The 18,214-nt window shown below is 31.7% G+C and overlaps 1 protein-coding gene across 1 annotated transcript in view; it reads left to right on the top strand.

The window, feature by feature from the left end:
• The window catches only part of LOC133184870 (uncharacterized), a 55,200-nt gene extending 38,237 nt beyond the window's left edge, over window positions 1–16,963 (top strand). Inside the window, exons 4-5 of the mRNA XM_061319945.1 lie at window positions 16,045–16,132; window positions 16,937–16,963. Coding sequence (XP_061175929.1) covers window positions 16,045–16,132; window positions 16,937–16,963 — 115 coding nt within the window. The remainder of the gene's footprint in view (window positions 1–16,044; window positions 16,133–16,936) is intronic.
• Window positions 16,964–18,214: the final 1,251 nt, after the last annotated feature.

Here is an 18,214-nt window from a genome sequence, read left to right as displayed (position 1 = left end):
CCACAGTGGAACTGCAGAACTCCACAGTAAAGTATATGGGGCAGGTTTGACAGTTATACACTTCTTAAGTTGGATAATTTCTCAGAAAAAAGTTTATAACAAGGATTTACTAAAACCCTTCACTTATTTCCATCGTACTGTATTTTTAGCAGATACTTGATCTGTAAAAAGTGTTTTCTCAGCCATTTTTTTTTTTCGTGCCCGCTGCTCCACCTTAATGTAAGAGTTCAATTTTAGATTCAGATTTCTAAAGCTCGATGAAAATTTTTCATGATCTCTCAAATCAAAACCTATTTTACTTAAAACTAGCAAAAAAATTGTGTCACAATGAAATTGAAAAAATAAAGTATATGATTTTATTAACATTCCCACTTACTCTGTGTCCATCGGGTCTTAGTACACAGTTGCAGATATTCAGAAACTAATTTCGTGCCTATTTCGTTTACCCCAACCACCGATACGTTATAGTTATACTATAGATATTAATTAGTTATCGGTAAATACACTCACAGTTTTTCATTCACGAGGGGCGGAGTCCCGAATGAATAAAAACAATGAGTGTATTTACAGATAATTAACCAATTGTGTAAGCTATTGTGTAAGTTACTTGCTAGACCATAGATACTGAATGAGCTCAAAAAGAAAACAAACCTTCAAATGACGATTGTCTAGGCATAAATGTGTGAAAAGGGTATATAAATTTCAAGAAGCAACTTTCATTTGTAGTTGAAATAGTTGTGATAATTTAGAACGTATAACGCGGGCTTTTGACATTGTGAAATTTCGCTAGTTTTCATTAATGTTTGAGATTTCGTCCAGTGTTTAATATTTTAATTGTTAATTGTTTTAATGAATCTTATGAATTCATGTATCAAATTGATTAAAACACTTGTCTCTATCTTTTTCTTGTGTTTGTCAAATTGAAGATTCAAAATGTAACATATATTATTAAACACCCTACATATATATATATATATATATATATATATATATATATATATATATATATATATATATATATATATATATATATATATATATATATATATATATATATATATATATATATATATATATATACACGTGGGGTGATCAAAAAGTTCGCGAACTATCTCTTTATCTACAAAACCACAATTCAGATCAGAATGAAATTTGGCACACAAATAGTCATACACATATTCTATAAATAGCAGGTGTTGTATAATGTTTTGCTCCGTGTTTGTGACGTCACAATGTGAAAATGACGTCAATAAGTAGGTCACTTGTGACAAAAAATGGTTGACTCAGTCGTACTCGAGCAATGAACGGCTGTAAAGTTTAACGTTTCCTTTGCAGTAGAATACGATAATTTGTACAAGGTTTATGAAGAAAAAAAAACTTACCAGAAATTCAATCATTTATTGGATTGATTGTTTTAGTGAAGGCAGGGAGATGGTTAAAAATGATATTTGTTCTATTGCCCAGCGAAAGCAAGTCGTGAGAAAAGATGTGTCCTTAGTTGAGCAATTTGTTATGAAAAATCGCCAAGTTACAATTAGAAAAATAGTTGAATATCTTAACAATAATATTATTATTAAACCCTAAAATATCGTTTACTTTAGACTTTAAACATATGAAATATGATAAAAAGAGGTCGTCCATATACTTTATCCACACTGGATGAACGACGCTTCCGAGACAGAGGACTCGGGTTTTGATGATTATCATGCTAATTCTGGGAAGCGATGTCCTTTTCCACCCACCCTATTGCCGAAATTTGACCATTTCTGACAGATGTACTGTTCTTGTGATAAAAAATAACTTGCATGTAAAGAAATATAAGACTCGAAAAAAATCTATTAGCTTCTGTGAACAGAACGCCACGGAGCATGTCACGTGACGGTCTGGATCACGTGATTCGCGCATGGGCAGAACAATGGCAGATTTGCATTATAATTGGAGAGGACTACTTTAAAAAATAATGAGCACTAAAACTTCATATTATATCTTTTAAGGAAGTAATTCAATTAGTTCGCGAACTTTTTGATCACCTCTCGAATATCTCTCTCTCTCTCTCTCTCTCTCTCTATATATATATATATATAAAGTGAGATATATCGTTTACGTAACTCTGAAAATTTCAAAGAAAGAAAAATGTTTATAGTGTTAGCTTTTATGGCTTTTAGTGGTGGAGCATTAAACGAAAAAACCCCCAACGAAGATCTCCTAACGAGCATTGCCAGAATTGTCTTCCCAAATGATGATTGCAAACGTTTTCTTTTGAAGAAAAACGATTAGAGTATTTTTCTATTAAAGGAAAAATATATAAGACAGGTATCTGTTGGATTCTATGAATTTTGTTTGGGTGTTGTGAGAAAAATACACTGTAGTGTTTGTAGTAGCCTTGGAGAAAAACGTGGAAGCTTTAAAGGAGAATGTGAGCCAAGATATGTGGAAGCGAGTCGCTGTTCAGAGAGGTAAAGTGCCGTCTGACTTGGTGGTTGGTGAACTTTCACATATGTTTATTAAATTGGAACAGAGTTCTTGAATATGCGTAGAAAAGATTCAGAAGCACTCCTATCACAGTTTTTGTCTTCATCATTTATTTAAAACTTACGTAACTTGACAATGGATGAGAATGCTTTAAACTATAATGGATATGAGTTGAAATAGTAATAATTGGAGTAACAAATTTCGTTTAATGTAAATCAGATGTAAAAACGTACTTGTTTATATATTTGAAATTTCATTTAATTTTCTGCATATCTGGTAGGCTATAAGTATTGAAAGATAAAAACTGGTGTTGAATGTATCAGTATTGTAAATTAATTGTAATCATGTTTGATTTTCATTAGAATTTTTCCTGTTTTTATTTTAAATGAAAATGTTTGCAGTTCATAATCTTCAAAATTCTCTGTTGAATTTCATGACTTAGATATTGCAAGAGCATTTCATAAAAGATATACATGTGTTATAAAAACTTGTTTTAAAAAATTCATCAATCTGGAAAAACTGTAAAACAAAAATCTCGGGCGTATTTGATTTTCACACGTTCTTGCACTTTCATAAATCAAACTTTATCCTTTGGATTCAATGAAAGGGGAGAATCTAAGGCGTATTAAATAATAAAATAAATAATAAACTTATCATCATGAGAAGGTCAAAAACAGAATTGTAGGAAAGGAAAACCGTCACACCAGTATTATCAATTTGTGGTCAGTGATGATAGCAATTTCAGCAAGTCAAAGAAACCCATAAAGACTAACAATAACAGAGCTCGTGCCTATGTTTACAAACAGAGGCGTTTGGAGTAAAGTTATGAGAAATTCTGATGTCATTTAGTCATAAAAATTTCATGTAAGTTAATGTCATTTAACTAAAATTATGTTTCAAATCAAAATAGAAATTCAAGATTATAAAGTAGACACCAATGCAAGTGTGTACATGCCCATTTATGTAAATGAAATATTAAACTTTAGAGCAGTGGGACATCTAGAAACGCTGCAGAAGACAAAATGACTTTCTTCAATATGATATCTTTTTTCTCGAAATAAAAGATACCGAAGAGTCTGCTACATCTGTTTCATATTTGGCTGTTCTCTGACTAGAGACAATGATGGCCATCCAATAACTAAAGTGTATGACAAATGCGATGACTTCAGTTTTTCCATTCGCAACGTCCCTTATTTTTGCAGTAACATTCCAAATCAGATGCATATGGTGTTTATGTCTACCAACTGATTCGATACCCAAGAGCATGCTCTGATTACGATCAATTTTTAAGCGTAGACAAGCTATTGACAAATAAGTAGCTGTTACAAGCATTTTAACAAGCTCTTTTTAAGTCTGATTTTCGCGAATTTTACGGCCGATATAATGATCTTCTTTTGCGATTATAATCTTTTGAAAAATCGTACTTTGTCTGACATGTTTCATATCAGTTCTTAGGTCAATGTATTCATATATATTTGTTGTGTTCTTGCAAACAGCTTTTCATAGCTTTTTGCTGTTAGTGGCGGATTTTTGTATTGACATCTTTGTGTTATGTGTACTTTTTATTTGTCAAACTATTTTGCCAAACTGATGAATGCTTGTGACCGGGGAGATTCCATTACCAATTTTATCGTTCTTTGTTCTAATTAAATATTTTCCTGTTCTTATCCCGGTGATCTCCCCTTAACTATAATTGTGTTATATACATGTAGTTATTGTGATTTAATAAATGACAATCCTCGCTTAAAATTCCTTATCATTGTTTCAAGTTTCAACTACAACTTATGCAGTAGACTAGCCAGATCACAGATCATAGCAATGTTGCAAATTCTATTATGTAATATGTGACCTGTGTTTTAATGATTATATGAGTCTTATTGTGTTAATATCATTCTCCTTGGGAGAAAGTTTTAATTATCTATTCACGTAACATAAGATAATGTTACTTCACTAAATTAGAAGTATGAATAAGAACCAGAATTGGTCTGAAAAAATTACCCACCCTCCATCCCCCGTCATTCTCCATGATCTAATATTATTCTAGACTGTTTGTATTTGTAATTTTATGTCTTGATGTTATTTATGCTTGTAACATCTTATTTGCCATTTGGCAGCTTCTTGTTTTGGCAACTTTGTGTTTTGTGTACTTTTGATTAAGGCCTAATTTGTCAAATTATTTCTGTCAAAATTTGATTGATTGCAACAGGGGAGATTCCATTGCCAATTTTATCGTTCTTTGTACTAAGTAACCTTTTTGCTGTTATTATCCCGGTATCTCCCCTTAACATAAATTGTGTAATATAGGTATTGTGACTAAATAAATGACAATTCTCACTCAATATTCTTTGTTTTTGTTTTGTTTCAACTACAACATATATATTTATAATACAAGGGGAGCAATATATGACAAAAACAGATAAACAGTGTCTTATGTACATTTTCATATAATAGCGTCCTTGTTCTTGATGTTAAAAAGTTAAAGCTCTTTACCATATTGCGTCATTTCAACAAAGCTTCAAGTTCTTTTCAGTATCCAGATGGGAAAGTATTTGTTTTACGGCGACATCAAAATTCGATAATTCTATTAAAAAAAAATCAAACAATTGTGTTATGCATATGTGTAAAGGATGTCATATAAGTTTAACATAGCTCAAATGGGGGACATTGTAACTGAGAAATAGATCTGTAATGTTTCAAGCCTGCCAATTTGAAAAAAAATTACACAACGATCGGCCACAGAAAAGTAAATATCGATTTCTGCTTAAAAATGTCTTACTTTTTATGTGGTAGAAAATGACAATTCGTTGATAGGTTATATTATAAAGCATTGTACATGATTTAAAACATTGCGACGATTTTCAGAACCAGCGATACATTTACAATAGTTAAATTATTCAGAACATCATCCATATTAAAACAGCATAGACGTAAGGTCATGGCAAATTTGAAACAACATTTTGCATTATTTGTTAGTTATGTACAAGAAACTAGATATAATATAGTCGAGTTAATCTATGTTTCTCGTTGAAAAGCGTATTACTTTTTACACTTAATTATATGTCTGTACAAAACTTATCATTTAGATGCACATTTATCAATGATTTATTTCTTTTTTAGGATCCTAATACAGAAAGTTTCAAATGTAATAAAGTACTACTCTATTTTTGCTGCAAATAAAAGAATTTAAATTATCTGATATCTGATACGCAGAGTTTTACAAATACTCCAGAAGTAAAATGCTACCTTCTAAACGCCCCTGACTATGTCCAGTATACATCGTAGACTCGCAGTCTGATAAACAACCGGTCCATTCTCTTTTGACTGGAACTTGTTAGATTTTCTTTATTTAGTCATTTGATTAATTATTTTTTACATCCCTCACATACTTAATCATTTATTACATAAAAAAAATTGAAATGCTTAATGTTTCTATTTATCCAATGAACATTAATATTACACATACACGGTAAACATTTCACCAAGTAATAGATGAAAGCATCCATTGTTTTAAATCAAGGATTATGAAACAAACTACATGTACATGTATTATTCTCACAATTAATTTTTAACGATAGGTAACATCAACTGTAAAAACTTTGTTGCCTGATATTTTGTGTATTTCCCTGCTTCGCTTCGAAAAATTATACAGGGGCATACTGGTGTAATTACTGTGGCATACCGTATATTACTTTAGATAATTGTAGGCATATTGTAGATATCTCTAGATATCTGTACCATGCTGGGGATACAGTGTCCTACTGAGAATTACTGGTATACTTAGAGGAGACATACCGTGGCATGCTATGGATATGCTGAAGGTGGTTCTGGAAATGCTGTATAGCTTACGGAGAAAAACAGAAGATATTTATTGAAAGCCAGTAGTGCAATGAAGTGAAAACTTTGCTTTTTTTTCTGTGGCTACTGAGAAAAAGAAATTTCTATACTTCCTATCGTCAGGAAATTCTCCTAAGTAATAAACTCTTTTTTCTCTACATGATATTTTATTATATACATTTCTATGCCCTATTGGTAAAAGATGCTATACCTACTGACGTCAGGGGACTTCCAAGGTTATGGATGATGTCATTGGCTCCACAGTGCAACTGCAGTGCTCCAAAGTAAAGTGTATGGGCCAGATTTCACAGTTTTACACTTCTTCAGTTGGACAATTTTTCAGAAAAAAACCCCGTTCATAGCAAGAATTTACTAAAACCCTTCACATATTTCCTCCGCTCTGTATTTTTTTTTAGTAGATACTTGATCTGTAAAAAGTATTTTCTCAGCAAAATTTTTTTTTTCATATCCGCTCTTCCATCTTAATGATAGAATTCAACTTTAGCATGCAGATTTCTAAAGCTCGATGATTTTTTTTATGATCTCTCAAATTAAAACCTTTTATACTTGAAACTAGCACAAAACTGTGTCACAATTAAATTGAAAAAAAAGTATATGATTTAATTAATATTCCTACTTACTCTGTGTCCATCAGGTCTTAGTACATAGTCACAGATATTCGAATTTCGTGCCTATTTCGTATACCCCAACTACCGATACATCAATATACCACATTTAAAAAAATCACATATTTCTGAAACTTATATTACTTTATTTATACAGGCTTTTTGGAGTTTGGTAATATTATACAAACATTTTCATAATTAATTTATGACATTTTTTTTAAATGTTGCTCGTTTTTTTCTGGTAAACAAATATTGAACAGACCCTTGCAAGTTTGCCGTATATTGTAGAATTGTATTTTGATGAATTCGACATTTTGTTAGATACTGTATTTCAGTAGTATTCTTAAACTACATATACAGGCTTCTGCTTTATTTAAGAAATAATGAGGCTCAAACATATATATACAGACAAAATCTAGAAAATTACCTAACAAGTAACATGAATACTAAGCAAAATCTAGGTCAATGGTTGTTACACCGTAAATCGTTGAAGAAGCATAACCCATGCCAAAAAAATGTTTATTTTATAATAGATGATATTAAGCGATAAAATCGGTGGATTTAAATGTGTATGAAATTCAGTCATTGATCTTTAGCAGACTGAATGTTATTAGGTAATTGAGGTGCACTAAGCTTTATACTAGCCGAATCAAAAATTAACGTTTGCAATTCACAAGTAAAATAAGATGTTTAACACAAGTTTAAAACTGTGTCCATATGAACATTGGGAGAAAGCAGCAATGTCGTCTTGTAATCCTTCGGAGAACTTCCATTGTTTACAAGACGAATACGACCGGATTGGGTGGCTGTGCACTGAACCAATATGGATTGAAAAAGGTTTGTTTTACAATTATTTATGTATCATTTGTTGGTTAATAACGACGAAAAGAAAAAAAAAAGAATATTTACTATTATAACGATTGTTGTATATTTGTTAAGTTAATGTTATTTGTTGGAAATTACCTTTCAAATGATAAATATTTGTCATACACGTTTTTTTTCATGATAATAGGTAGATGCCCTGTTTACAATTCTGGGGCCAAAAAGCTGGATTCTATTTCCTGCAATACGTTTTACTGCCCACCACAGAGTTACAAATCGAATTATGCTTATATAAGTAAGTATGCAGTGTTTGCAAACATGGTCGTCAGTATAGTTTTAATACTTTTATTTCTTCTGTAAGAAAATGTTAAAACATTCAGGCAATCAAAGTATATTAAGTCAATAAAAAGCTTTACGAAATATTTATTGTCTGGGGGAGAACCAAGTTCCTCATGATAGCTTAGATCGATGAATAATCAATCAACCGTTCGATGGTATTTAAACGTTTTGTGTATGTGTGTGTGAAATTCTGCACTAACAATTCGTGTAACATAAAACATTTCTATTTTTTTAACTGCATGTACAAAAAATCTGACGAATCTGCAACGAAACTAGCTTTAAATTATAAAAGGCAAATTGATCTGGAGTAAAAGATACAATTCACACTTTTCCTGCGATAACTTTTTTTTTGCAATTTGATTTCACAAGGGCTCTGAATTTGGAAAAATGAAACTGCATGTTATTTTTTCTTGTAGATAATGGCTGTCGCTTGAATATAGAGAAAACGTAAGTTTATTTTTTTTTTAAGATTGATTGTAGGGATTACCAAAGCCTATTAAGATCAATCTATGGAGAAAAAAAAAATTAAAGGCGTCACAATGTTTTTCAAAAAGGCGTAATAACGCAAAAAGGCGTAATAACGTGAAAAAAAGCATTATTACGCTTTTTCAAAAGGCGTTATTAGGCCTTTCCAAAAGTCGCTACTATACCTTACCAAAATGAGTTAATAGGCTTTTTTTTTTTAAATTTGTGACTAACATATCCCAGCCCGGGGGCTGGAATCTTACCCTCGGGACATGAATTTCACAATTAAATATAGGGCTAATTTCTCAAAATATGATTTAAATGTATTGTAGATAGATTGTCAGGAAAAAAGATGTTTAAATGTGTATTTTATTTTAATGTTAAACCAACTTAGTCCTTCTCTAAATCCAGATATCCTCACCAAGGTCATGGATTTCACAAATTTGGTTGATGGCGATTTTTTTCATTATACCCATGCAAATAGTTTGCCTGATATCTTTCCAAGACAAGAGTAAAATATTTTCAAATTCGACATGAATCTTTAATACATGACCAGCAAAAGCCCCAAGCTGCATCTGCCTATATCCTATATGTCTAATTCAATCTTTCATATATTTATTAATATAAATAACACCTTTCCAATTTTGGATATAACGCCTTTTAAAACAGGCTGGTAATACGAGTGCAAGGGGGGGGGGGGGGCTCCCCAACCCATCTTTTTGGAGAAAAGTCTTGCTACAGTTTAAATATAAAAAAATCATTTATTGGCTGCTTGATCCCTGTGTTGCACTATGGTTAAACTCTGGCAAATTATTGCATTTAAGAAAAAGGTTGCCGAAAAGTTAGAAAATGACCCCCTCGAGATCAGGCAGTTTATTATTTTTTCGGTGTGTGTGTGTATGTGTGTGTGAGGGTGTGTGTGTGTGTGTGTGTGTGTGTGTGTGAGGGTGTGGCTGTGTGTGTGTGTGTGTGTTTTGTCAATTTTTTGGAGACTGCCCCCCCCCCCCGCCTTCAAGAGCACGGGCCGTTCAAAGGCATAATAATGGCTCTTCAAAAGGCGTAATAACGCCTTTTGGAAAGACGTAATAACGCCTTTTAATATTTCTTTTATCCATAGATGGATCCTAATAGGCTTTCGTAAGAGAATTAACGTCTATAGAAAATTCTGTTTCTGTAGAAACAGACTAGTGTAAAGAGCGTTACCGTCGTCCAAGATGGCGACAGGCAAATAAACTTCCATTATTTTGAACTTACTTTCGCATTACAAGGTTAATATTAGGGAATTGGAAGAACGTAACTAATTTGCATGATCTGCACTGATTAAAGCTAAATTGCAGGTTGAAAGTTCGAACATGATTACGGGAAAGTTGTATCGGGTAGGGGAGGGGGGTATGACCCCAAAACTTCCAAATATAACCTTTCATTGTTGCAAATGTTCATTAAAAAGCTGGTGCCCCTCTCCACTTTTTATTGCAGTTTAGTCAAACAATGGTAATGCGGTAATGATTGGTTATGAAGTGATAAAATTTGTTTGTGAAAAAAGTTGGAACCTGTTAAAACTGGATGCCCTCTCCCCAGTGACAACTGAACCCACCTCTGATGTTATGAGAGGTCTGTCTTCACTCTGTCCACAATTCGTATCGTTTGGGTGCTTCTCTCCAAAAGAGATTTTGGGATGAAAAATAGATAAAGATTTATATAGGAAATAATATCTAAAGTTTAAAAAATAAACAAATAATATATGGACTTCAATTTATTTACTTATTTGATAATGAAATTAAATACATATTTTGTATAAAACAAAAAAGAAAGATAATTTCCAAACTTAGAGTAAAAATTTGCATGCAAACTGTTGTTATTAAAAATAATTACAACCGTTCGTTATCTTCACCTTTTAGATTGTGTAAAGCAGTTCAAAAATCAAAGCAATGCACAATCGAGCTGAAAAATAAATAAATTTACTATAATCTGGAATAAACGTATTAAAAAAAAAAGTTCATAAACTTAACCCTAATCTGGAGCAATCTGAAACAAATTATTTAGATGCATTTTCTTGTTACACGAAAGATAAATTCAATCTCCAAGTAAACAAGATGCTGCCTAACAATTGGTGAAAAATAAAGTAAAACTATACGGTAGAATTCACCAATATTTGTACATGAAAATTTGAAGTCTTCCAGCCAATCGCCATCTTTGACTAGAGTAACACACTTTACCCTAGCCCGTTCTACGCAGTTTTTTGAGATGGTAAACTCTCTGGAGCTGTCTGTCTGCACACATGAGAATTTTAAGGTCTAACGACACGTTGCTGGAATATCTGTTTTGTATATCTTCATAATACACGACAAATTAATTACAATTATCATTGTTTTGTGATTTTTAAACTGTTTTCAAAATATCTAAGTAGATAAAAGGCACCAGAAACTTGTGATATTTGCAATGGTTGTGATTTCCAATAGGATTATATAGTAAATAGCATCCTCTTGTTATCTTCCATAAATGCCTGGTAAGGTACCTTAATTTTTTGTGAGGAAACTTGTAAAAGTAACAAATGAATGCTTCAATGACAAATTCTTGGAAAAAATTATATATTTTTGAGGAACGTGTCGTCTGACCTTATGTTACTGGTATAGATTGAAAATTCTATATGGAAAAAATAATACGACGGTTGTCCAAAATTCTGTAGACTGAGCTCATATCTTTTACAGAAATTAATACCCAACAGGCCCCTAGTGAAAAGGAGATAACAGTTACTGTAATCATATCCAGGTTCATCATATCACGCATCTGTCTAAAACTAAGTTCCACAAAGTGGCGGATCCATTGATTTTTTTTAAATCACAAGCATAGTTACATGAAAGTCCCACAAAATGACTCGTCGGTCGGAAAGAAATGAACATGAAGCTCCACCCTCTAATGCAAAGTCTATTAACAAAAAAGATATAATGATTTGAAAGTCACTTATTTGATAACTTATTTCAAATGATAAAAATATACATGAATAATTTAAAAAAAAAAAAAACATACAAAAGTATATGTTCTTGTACTAGGAATTAATGAAAAGAATTATATTTGTCCTCGAGTTAAAATTCATAACTGTATGACTATAAATAATTATGTATAAAACATGGAGGTGTACATACAAAATGCAGCATTTCTTTGTAATTTTCACGGGCGAAGGATCTGATACAATCATGGCATCAATTACGTCTCAAAATTCAGTGGTTGATGAAACCTTACGGCCAACTGCAATTAAATTGTATATTATATTTTAATTTCATAATAACAACAAAACACATAAATACACGAACTAAGGATGTGTATTTCACACAGATTAATTTAAACAATATTTTATTATGTATAATCATAATAGGATTGGACAGCAGGCACTGCCTATATAAGTCCTCTCCATAATACAAGGTCAAAGTCGTACATGTACAAGTAAATATTAGTTACATATCATTGAAAAAAAAGTATATATACATGTGTATATTCAAAAGAAATTATAAAAATAAGACATAATAAATAGAAAATTAATTATAAGTGAGCTGATAATACAATATATGTTTGCAGTTTAACATATATGACAATCAAAATAATACAGGTATAAATGTGAAAGTTAATAAGAACACATAAATAGATGTTGGTTCTGTGGTTTGACTATTTAAGAACCCTCTCTACACTGCACACTAAAGAGTTCTGATTCTATGGTATTTTTCTGCAGTTAGAGTGATCTGGCCTTGGATCTAAATTCCAATAAATAGAAATTTGCAGTATATTACACAATTTGTAATCAATTCAAGTATTCTTATCATTTTAAAAGACCAAGATAAATTAATTCAACATGTTATTTACTTGTATTTTCTCCATGGAAGTAAACAGCAGTGATTTCTGTTCACCGATACTGTGTTGTGTTTGAACATTATCATGCAAATCTCTTGTAGATGTAATAAATTCATTAACAAATTTGAATACTGCAATATTTTGATTGTAAGTAAGGTTATTGTCTCCATTTAAAATAAATTGTAATGATAAAGGCATTGGTAATTGCGAAGTATGAAAGTTTTACACGCAGATTACAAATATGCTTACAAAACAAGAATAAAATGATGTATGGGGTACTAGAAAATCTAACTTTTCTTCTAAATCCATGAAAAGGACATTATACTTACTGAGCAGAAGTTGATTATCCGGCCTTAATCCTTGTGCATTGCTCGTAAAATACATTATGTATGAACAGCAAGAAGACGCGCACTTCTTGTCCATCAGTTGAATTCAAATTTTGACCTAGATAAGCTGCAAACAACTACTCTGTATCGCTGCCCGGCAGGAAAATTGCATAACAAGGTTATCATGACACTGAAACTGACCAGCTAAGCCAGAACCACTCCTTATCTGATGCTTAGAAGATAAATTTGGGGGGTGGATCTTAAGTAATGTAAACTGACCGGGGTACACGTTAATTGTTAGTGTGTAAATTGTTAAACCCTTTTGTAACGTGTTAATTTTATGTTAATTTTAATGTTTTTAATTTTGTGATAAGAAAGATTATAGTAAATATCTAATACAGTTTACGTTTTTGTCTTTCATAAATGCAACAAAAGCACAATTTAATTAAAATCAGACTTCTTATATCCGCTCCGTATACATTCTGCACAGAGTATACGGTGCGGATCTAAAAAGTCTAATTTTAATTAGATTACATTAATTTGGAATAAATTATTATTTTTATTAAATCTATAGTAACGTGGAATTACAATGAAGTATTAGATGAAGATGTCATTATAATAATGATTATTTATAAAAAGCTAATATTGAGCATAAAAAAGTTTCTTAATTTATTTCATTTATGCAAAAACACTGCATTCACAATTAATTTACAAATTAACTTTTTCGAAACAATGTAATTACAGTGACGAGTTGAATGTAGATGTCATACTTCATATCAACTCATATTAAACATTTTATTACAGTACTGTTCGCACAATTCTGAAATTAATATAAATTAATTCATAATGCATTTCATTTTTTGTGAATAATCATAATATTTTCTAACAATGCATATATACCGGTATAGCAAAAAATTACATTGATTTAGCGTTCAATAATTTAACCATTACTATTTTGACTTTGAAAAATAAAGTGCTCATTACCCGTTGTTTCAACATTAAATTTTCCTCCCTTTTTCAACGTTGAAAATATGTTGCATCCTCAACATTGTTTCAACGTTGAAATATCAACGAACATTCAAGTTCAAAATATGCTGCATTCTTAACATTGCTTCAACCTTTAAATAACAGCAAATATTTAACTTTGAAAATATGTTGAATCTTCAACGTTGTTTCAACGTTGAAATATCAACGAACAGTCAACGTTGAAATATGTTGCATTTTCAACGTTGTTTCAACGTTGTAAAAAGGTTAAGAATTCAACGTTGAAAATATGTTCGTTCGTTGAACTATAGTTGCTCAACGTTGCGACTTAAATTCCACCTACTTTCAACGTTGAAACAACGTTGCCTGCCTGCTGGGATATTTCTTTATAAAATTTTCTTGGTGGATAGAGTGTGTTGTTGGCTGATAAATTACGAAGTTTAACATGATTACGTAAAAACAATTCGAGTAGTAAAACTCATCGTTTCCTAACACCCGGAGCAATCTCCAACGTCAAAAAAAAAAAAAAAAAAAAAAAAAAAAATAAAAATAAACGTCACATTTCAGATTTTCAGAGAGAAGTGTCCTTATTTCCAAAATTAAATTCTTGAATTCATCATTAAGATTATAGACATAAATGTGGAATATCTGAATCATTATGGCATGATTTAATATAAAAAGATATAAACAAAACATGTAGATGAACATGTATCAAAAATAATATTTAGAAATCTCTTTGTTTCTACGTTTTTTTTAACGTCTGTCTTCTCTAATGATGTTGCACAATGTCACGCATGCCTGATTCCGGATCCTCGACCAGTCTCTTTTTTTAGGTTCCCTTCTTCACACACATAGAAAAACTGTTTCAGTCATTTTCATATTCAAATGACCAGAAAATATCTCCATGCGTACCAAACATTTATGAGTGCGTTTCTGTAGATGCGAAATCAAGATTAGAACATTTTATCACAGTTGAGTGCGCAGCCTGTGTCAAAGCAGCATCCATTTTTCAACACGTCAGGTTTCAAACCGGTGGATATTAAACGTTATAAAATGCATATTAATTAAAGTATATACACCAAAATTTTAGGAAAGATCGTTAACAATGTATAATTAAGAATTTTTATTTCTGTTCTCGACATTTTAAGAAGTAAATGCTTTTTACTTGGATTTTAAATAATATGTATCGATTTTTAATTGCAATTTTTGGGTACTGTGCCGCCATCATACATTTGACAATGAATCTTATTTGAATAGGGTCAATCTCTGTTACAGTTGTTCAGTCCATAAATTAATTACCGGTAGTTATTGTTAGTTTAATCTATATACAAAGTTTCATTGATTTAAGACATCGGGTTCCTCCAAACCAATGCTTGTCTACGGAAGTTTGGGATAATCTTCGTACGACCTTTTGGATGATACCTTAGAAGCCAGACCGTTAGGCGAGAGTAGAAGTGCGTTACTGGATACGTCTTCAAATCAAACAACACGAGACATTAGACTGTGACATCGCATCACGTCGAATGGTATCTGCATAAGACAACCATAATGGAGACTGAAAAGAGCAAATTTTAACAAAGAATGTTTGATCCACTATTTATCTGCAATATTCATTTAAGCAAGTTTTTAATTTAGTTATTACCACGAGAACGTAGTTAGAAGCGAGATTTGTTCGCGTTGCATAATTGGTCTCGAGGTTACTGCCGAAAATATCATATAGATCAATGTGCACAGTCCGTTTTTTTTTCTTCGCCCAAGTGTTGTTTTCAGAGCTTGCAGTGTCGAGCGGCGTTTGCTATAATAATAATTTATTTATTATAGTGACTTGTGTAATACATCATGAAATACTTAAATACAAAAAAGACAAGTACTTTACACCCGGCCCTTTGGACCTATAAGTCACCTGGATATAAATCTTACATTTTCCCTCACGGACTATAATTATATGTATGTACAATATTGTGTAGATCGTTAACTTATTTATTTTGCTCCTAAGAATGATATAGTATGTCTATCGAAATAACATTTTTCACTACTGTCACAGACCGAAGTCCATATCAACTGATAGTTTTGTGATACAGCATTTGTTACAGCTATAATTAAAATCATTTATCTCTAAAAAAAAAAAACCCTATTTATTTATTTCTCAAAATGTAAATTTTGGCTTTTAATTCTTTTTACATTTCGATATCATCTTGAAATTGGTCTCGAACCATGACCCAATAAATTTTCTTTTGAACAATTTAATAAAAATACATGCCGAGTCTATTTTCATTTTCATGCAGACGAGATTTATTGCTGAATTTCTTGACATAGCATTTTTCTATTGATAGCGAACAAAAGAATACAATAAACAGCACTGTAAGCACTGATACTGAAGTCAACAAAACAACGGGTATGGAGTACTTTGCAGCAATTGGTGTAATAATTCCTTTTTTGCTTGCTGCAGTCATCCTGGGTTTTTTTCTTAGAAGGCGGCGTAAGTATATTTTATGTCCTCAAATATGAAAACGAATATTGAGAATATGAAGGGTGATAAAATGTTCGCGAACTAATTGAATTACTTTCAGAAAAGAAAGAAAATTAGGTTTCTGTGTTTATTAATTAGTCCGTTTATTTTTCAAAAATGGCCAAATCTCGGCAATAGGATGGGTGAATAAAGATATCCTTTCCCAGAATGAGCATGGTGACCATCACAGCCCGACTCCTCTGTCTTGGGTGCGTCGTTCATTCAATGTAGATCAAGTATAGGCGCCTTCTCTTAATATCTGATAGTTTTAAGTTTAAAGTAAACGATATTTCAGGGATTTAATAATAAATTTATTGTTATGATATTAAACCATTTTTCTAACTGTAACTTGACGATCTTTCAAAACAAATTGCTCAACCAAGAATGCATCTCTTTTCTCAGCTTTCTTTCACTGGACACTAGAACGAACATTATTTTAACCATCTCCCTTCCTTCTATAAAACAATCAATCCAATTAATGATTGAACTTCTGGGAAGTCTTTTGTTGTTATAAACCTTGTACAAATTATTGTAAGCTACTGAAAAGGAATTTCCAAGATAAACTTTACAGCCGTTCCTTGCTCGAGTACAACTGAGTCAACCATTTGGTGTCACAAGTTTATTCAACACTGATAATTATATCAGAGTGCTCAAAATATTCCTGTGAAGTTTAAATAAAATAAAAAAAATAAGTTTCTATTTCTTTTTAATTTTAGCTGGACATTAGTAACAACAATTCATGATTGCGCAAACCATTCCATACTCGGTGACTGCGCTAAATTCTGAATACGTCAATTTAAGGGGGCTCTCTACAACGTCACAAAATGGCGTACTTCAGTTTCAAACGCCATTTTGGTCCGAAACGAACTGATTCTGTCCTAAAAAAATTCACAGAACACCGATAAATCACTGGGTATAACACAACTTGCGAAATGTATACTAGCTCTATTTTGAATGGAATCTAAGACTATCCCATCGAGGCGACGAGAGTGGCAAATATAGCCTTTCCTTAAACATGAATTGTTTGTCAATATATTCAGTTTCAACTTTTTTATTCATAAACAATATAATTTATTAAAATAAAATATGATTATAAGTAATAAAAAGTTAATATTATAAACCAAAGCCTTGTCACCAAACCCAATCATATGTTTCCATATGAACATCAGTCCTAAATTGATCCTTCTCTCCAAAAGCATATGCTTTCAAGCAAAATATATCCAAAAATGAAAATTTAAACAAACGAAGCATGTGTATCACCATCCCATCGCCTAGAGGAGACATCCTGTTCCTAACAAGTATACACCCCGCATGTGTGTTTTACCCGGTAAAATTGAAACTTTTCGTGAGATCACCAAAACGCTTCGATAATAAGTGGAATTGTATTAACTCAAACGTTTAATCAACATCGATTATTAGCTGTTTTGTATCGAAAACGTGCAGATTTGAAGCAAAGTAGGAATTTCGTTATACGAATTTCTTTAACCCACTTTTGACCATTTACGTGTCATGTCTTCTGTAGCACAGGAAAATACATGTACATACAAGTTGGATGAAAACGGTAAGTAAATCTACCTTTCTCAATACTAAGAATTCCCTTCACATGTTTTGACTAGAAACGTGTTGTTCTTCGCTAAAATTCATTCAAAAACAATACAATACGAACTTATCTCGATGTCCAAGTTTGGCATGTACCTATTAATTCCTTTTTTCAATACCTGTGCAAGAGGAATTAGATAAATATATTTGGGTCCAAGATATTTGAGCCCACTCTCTAAACGGGGCTTTGCATGACACCTAATTTTTGTGATGGTTTAAATTTTAGTCAACTTTTCAATTTCATTCAATTTCTTTTTTTCATCCTTTTAAGCCTTTGATATTATATTTATTTTCAGATTTTGCAGGAAATCCGACCAGTTCTTCTCATGAAAATGCTGTTTTAGTTTTTCCTTTGTCTATTATTGTAAATTCAAATAAAAATTATGTAGATTTCA

Source organism: Saccostrea echinata, unplaced genomic scaffold (assembly GCF_033153115.1).
Source record: "Saccostrea echinata isolate AGI-Se365-2 ecotype Australia unplaced genomic scaffold, CSIRO_AGI_Sech_v1 ptg000011l, whole genome shotgun sequence".
NCBI lineage: Eukaryota > Metazoa > Mollusca > Bivalvia > Ostreida > Ostreidae > Saccostrea > Saccostrea echinata.
The sequence above is the reverse complement of the archived record's forward strand: the minus strand, read 5'-3'. Positions and strand labels throughout refer to the sequence as shown.